Genomic DNA, 4,371 nt, shown 5'->3' with positions numbered 1-4,371 from the left:
AGCTCAAGTAAGTTTGTGTAACTTACTTGTGCTTGTTAGTAACTGTATTGTGTCCATCTTGGTAGATCGTGTTGTTGATACACGTTGAAGTGCCTAGTGCATTTAGGATTTGTGCTTGACAAGTACCCTCTTAGTTTATTTCCGCATTAGGTTCAAGCTAAATCCGAAGAAGTTTTTAAACAGCCTATTCACCCCCCCCCTCTCTAGGCGTCATCGAGGTCTTTTCAATGTGGGTAAGTATTTCCCTCGGCTATGAAACCAAGGTTCATCGAACCAATAGGAATATCAACCACAACCGTCTTCAGCAGCTGCACACAAAAGAACAAACAACTTGCATCCAACGCGGGCAAGAGGGTTGTCAATCCTCTTGTTCTTATTATTTACAAGCGGCTGAGGTGTGTAGATGATTGTAGATAGCAAGATAAAATGAAAATAAGTAAATGGCAGCGAGGTATTGAAGGTTTTTTATATATTTTTTGAATAGACCCGGGGCCATAGTTTTCCCTAATGGCATCTCTCATGTAAAATAGCATATGGTGGGTAAACAAATTATTGTTGGGCAATTGACAAAAAAGCGGATAGTTATGCGATATTCATGGAAATGATACTGTGTATATAGGCATCACATCCATAAACAAATAGGCTGACTCCTGTCTGCACCTATTACTATTACTCCACTCATCGACCGCTATACAACATGCATCTAGAGTATTAAGTAAAACATAGTAATACATCGAGAACAATGACATGATGTAGACAAAGTAAACTCAAGCAATATGAATGAACCCCATTGTTTTATCCTTATTAGCAGCAACACAAATATGCATCTTGTCCCCTTCTGTCACTCGGATATAGAAATTCGCGAGCTTGAACCTACTACAACGCACCTCTCTCACTGAAGAAATATCAATCTAGTTGGCCAAATTATTTCAATAGATCGAAGAGAATTACGAAGCTATCATAATCATGCACATAAGAATCATATAAGTATTCAAAGGAGACTCAAATATTTATCATGAATAGTTTGAACATGAACCCACAATTCATCGGATCCCAACAAACACACCGCACAAAAGGAATTACATCATGTGGATCAAAGCAAAGATGCGATGATCATTGTATTGAAGATCCAAAGAGAGAGATTGCCATCTAGGTACTCGCCATGGACCCGTAGGTTTGTGGTGAACTACTCACACATCATCTTGAGGGCAACAAGGTTGATGAAGAGGCCCTCCGTGATCGATCCCCCCTCCGGTAGGGTGTCAGAACGGAGCTCCAGATGGCCTCCCGTTGGAACAGAGACTTGCGGAGGCGTAAAAAGTGTATAGGGACTCCTTCTAAAGTTTTTAGGGTATAGGAAAATTTATAAGCCAGAGAACGGAGTCGGGTGGGCCTCGAGGGGCCCACAAGCCAACCAGGCGCCCCAGGCCGCGCCGGGGTGGCTTGTGTGGCCCTCGTGTGGCCCCCAACCTTCCTTCGATGCTTGATGCTCTTCTTTTGGTCCAGAAAAAAAAACACCAAAAAGTTTCAGGTCAATTGGACTTCGTTTGGTATGGAAATCCTGAAAAGTGGAAAACATGCAGAAAACAGCTACTCGCATTAGGCACTGGGTCAATAGGTTAGTGCTCAAAAATAATATAATTTAGTAAATAAATACCCCAAAAAAGTGTTCTAAAATGATAATATATGAGCATGGAACAATCAAAAATTATAAATACGTTGGAGACGTATCAGGGTGTGGCGAGAGGGCGGCGTTGCCATCGAAGAAACAGAAAGGGCAGTGAGGGGAGAGGGAGGGAGTGGGTGTGAACAGATTGGAAGGTGACGGGAGGGGCGTCATGAGTTATGAGGCGTCGTGTGGTCTCTCGTGCTTCCCCAAGCGTGCATGCGCTCATCACGTGTGGCTCGAGCGATCCTGGCTTGCAAAAAAGGGGTTGATTCAACCGTTCCAGTAGAGCCAGGTCCATGTCTCCTTTGAGATTCGTGTGGGTCGCGAATGCATGTGAGCCAGGCAGCTAAACGAGCCAAAGTTCTAGCCGCACGGGCCTGGCTGAACGTAATGCAGTCTATCAAACGCGTCCCTAGTGTAGGTACGGATGGATTAATCATGGGCAGGAAGGGCAATGAGACAAAGAAGATATAGAGAGCTAGACTGAGATAAAACATGCCAAATGTTTTGGCTAGGACAACATCGTAGATGACTTGTCATCGGCTACGTAATTGTTGCCAGATTGAGATGGACATAATATCCTATATACTATATGTTAGTAATGATTACGATTTGAATGTACATGCAAACCATCAAAATCATCAAGTGTAGGTAAATAATTCGCATTTCATTTTCCATCAACATCATCAAGTGACGATTCTACTCGGCATGCTTCAACACGCTCAAGCCTGCCCTCTGAAATTGAAAAACGAAAATTTACTACTAGTTCCTAGCCAATCTCAACGCACTGAGTGTTTAGCATGTTGTTTATCCGTTCCAACCCTTGTGCTAAGAAGTTGAGCCTATTCTTCATTTTCATCCAAGATTCGCCACTGCATGCAAGCCCTTCACATTATGAAGCGCATCTAAGCAAGTGATCTCATTTGAATGCACATGCAATTCATCCACATCATCAAGGGCATGCAAGCAATCCACTTTTCACTTTTCACCACATGCAAGCCCTCCACATCATCAACTGGTGAACATGCAAGCCTCTTAAGTCATTTTTTATTTTTTTATTTTTTTCACCAAGAAATAATTGGACTTGAATGTCACAAGTCACTATAACATGCATCGATCCTCCATTTACCTCTAGGTTTCCTATCATATTGTATGATGAGTATGTGGTGCGGTATTATTCTCATATATCTAAAAGATATGTATAATTTAATTGGTATAAATTTCAGTACCAACATGTCAGGCGTTCTATGATTGTTGTTTCCTTCTTGGATTGGTCAGTCAATTGAGAATCTCTTTCATGCGGCTAATGATCGATCCAAGCGATGCTCAAGCCTGAAATTTACCTTTGCCGCCCTCCACCAAATAACTGGGATGGGATTCGGATTCTGATCCAACACCCCTCGCAGTCGCAGCCTGCGGATAGATAGAAACGAATAAAGTCACGAGATGCTTCGCGGACTGGATCGACTATAAAAGGAGGCACGACCGGGAGAAGCTCGGCAGTCTGCAAATGCAAGGACTTGAGCTGGTTCTGAGCTCCTAAATAAACACCATATAGGCCCATGCCGATAAGGGGCGTCCCGTGTGCGTGGACGGTGGAAGAATTCAAGAGCTGGCTGAAGCAGTTCGACGTGGACCGCGACGGCAAGATCAGCAAGGCCGAGCTCCGCCAGGCCATCCGCCGCCGGGGCTGCTGGTTCGCCACCGCTAGGGCCGGCCGCGCCGTCCGCCGCGCCGACAGAGACCACAACGGCTACGTCGACGACGCCGAGCTCGAGAACCTCGTCGCTTTCGCACGGGAACACCTCGGCATGAATATATCTGCCCGTTAGCTAGCTCGGTAGAGCTTTGCCTGCTCAGATTAATGCATGCCCAGTATGGTAACTTGCATCGTGTGATGGGTTCAACTTGATATGGAAACTTCTGCTGAATAATATGTGTAAATCCAGGAGAATTTGTTAAGGTTTGTTACTACTCCCTCCATTTCTAAATATATGTCTTTTTAGAGACTTCACTAGGGGGCTACATACGGAGTAAAATATATGAATCTATACCCTAAAGTATAACTATATAGATCCGTATGTAGTTTTCTAGTAAAACCTCTTAAAAGACTTATATTTAGGAATGGAGGGGCAACGCTTGCTACTATATACGCAGTTGCTTAACTGTAAGAGTTTTCTGTTGTAAAATTTGAAAGTGGCATGAAGTGCTAAATATATACAGAATGTGTGACAAAAAAGGGTTTCCTCCTCTTTATAATGTAAAGCAACCATATCATACATCCAACGGTATCACAAGTTACAAAAGTACGAAAAGACAAAGTCATGTCAATAAGAAATTAAGTCTGGCTGGAGGCACAACACAACAAACCCCAAAGATAAAGCTACAGGGCTAATCCTGCTCTTGAGGCAGTGGCGGAGGCGCTGGTGCAATGGAGATCGCGCGGGAGCACAGGTCATTGCAGATGATGTCGATGAAGTCCTGCTGCCTTCGTTTGGTAAGTAGCCATCATAGCTGCAAGAAGTCACACAGTTTGTCTATGGCGTCGGTCTGCGGTTGTAGGATCACATGCTCGATTACAAGTTTGTTTTGCACATTTCAAAGCATCCACGCTAGGGCACCTATTGTTGGAATATTAGGCAATATCATGATTAATCCCAGTAACTAATTCATGAATAGAACATATATGGGCATGCAATAAT

General features: G+C 43.7%; 1 protein-coding gene across 1 annotated transcript; it reads left to right on the top strand.

The window, feature by feature from the left end:
* Window positions 1-3,176: 3,176 nt before the first annotated feature.
* On the top strand, window positions 3,177-3,683 carry LOC123429689 (squidulin-like). Its single transcript, XM_045113702.1, has one exon. The coding sequence runs from the start codon at window positions 3,232-3,234 to the stop codon at window positions 3,499-3,501; it is 270 nt and encodes an 89-aa protein (XP_044969637.1). The 5' UTR covers window positions 3,177-3,231; the 3' UTR covers window positions 3,502-3,683.
* Window positions 3,684-4,371: the final 688 nt, after the last annotated feature.

This window comes from Hordeum vulgare, chromosome 2H (genome assembly GCF_904849725.1).
Source record: "Hordeum vulgare subsp. vulgare chromosome 2H, MorexV3_pseudomolecules_assembly, whole genome shotgun sequence".
Classification (NCBI taxonomy): Eukaryota; Viridiplantae; Streptophyta; class Magnoliopsida; order Poales; family Poaceae; genus Hordeum; species Hordeum vulgare.
Note: the sequence above shows the minus strand (reverse complement) of the source record. Positions and strands in the feature narration are given on the sequence as shown.

What these genes read in the sequence shown, in the direction of transcription:
- LOC123429689 (XM_045113702.1), top strand. Translation starts at nt 3,232, where the DNA reads ATGCCGATAAGGGGCGTCCCGTGTGCGTGGACGGTGGAAGAATTCAAG.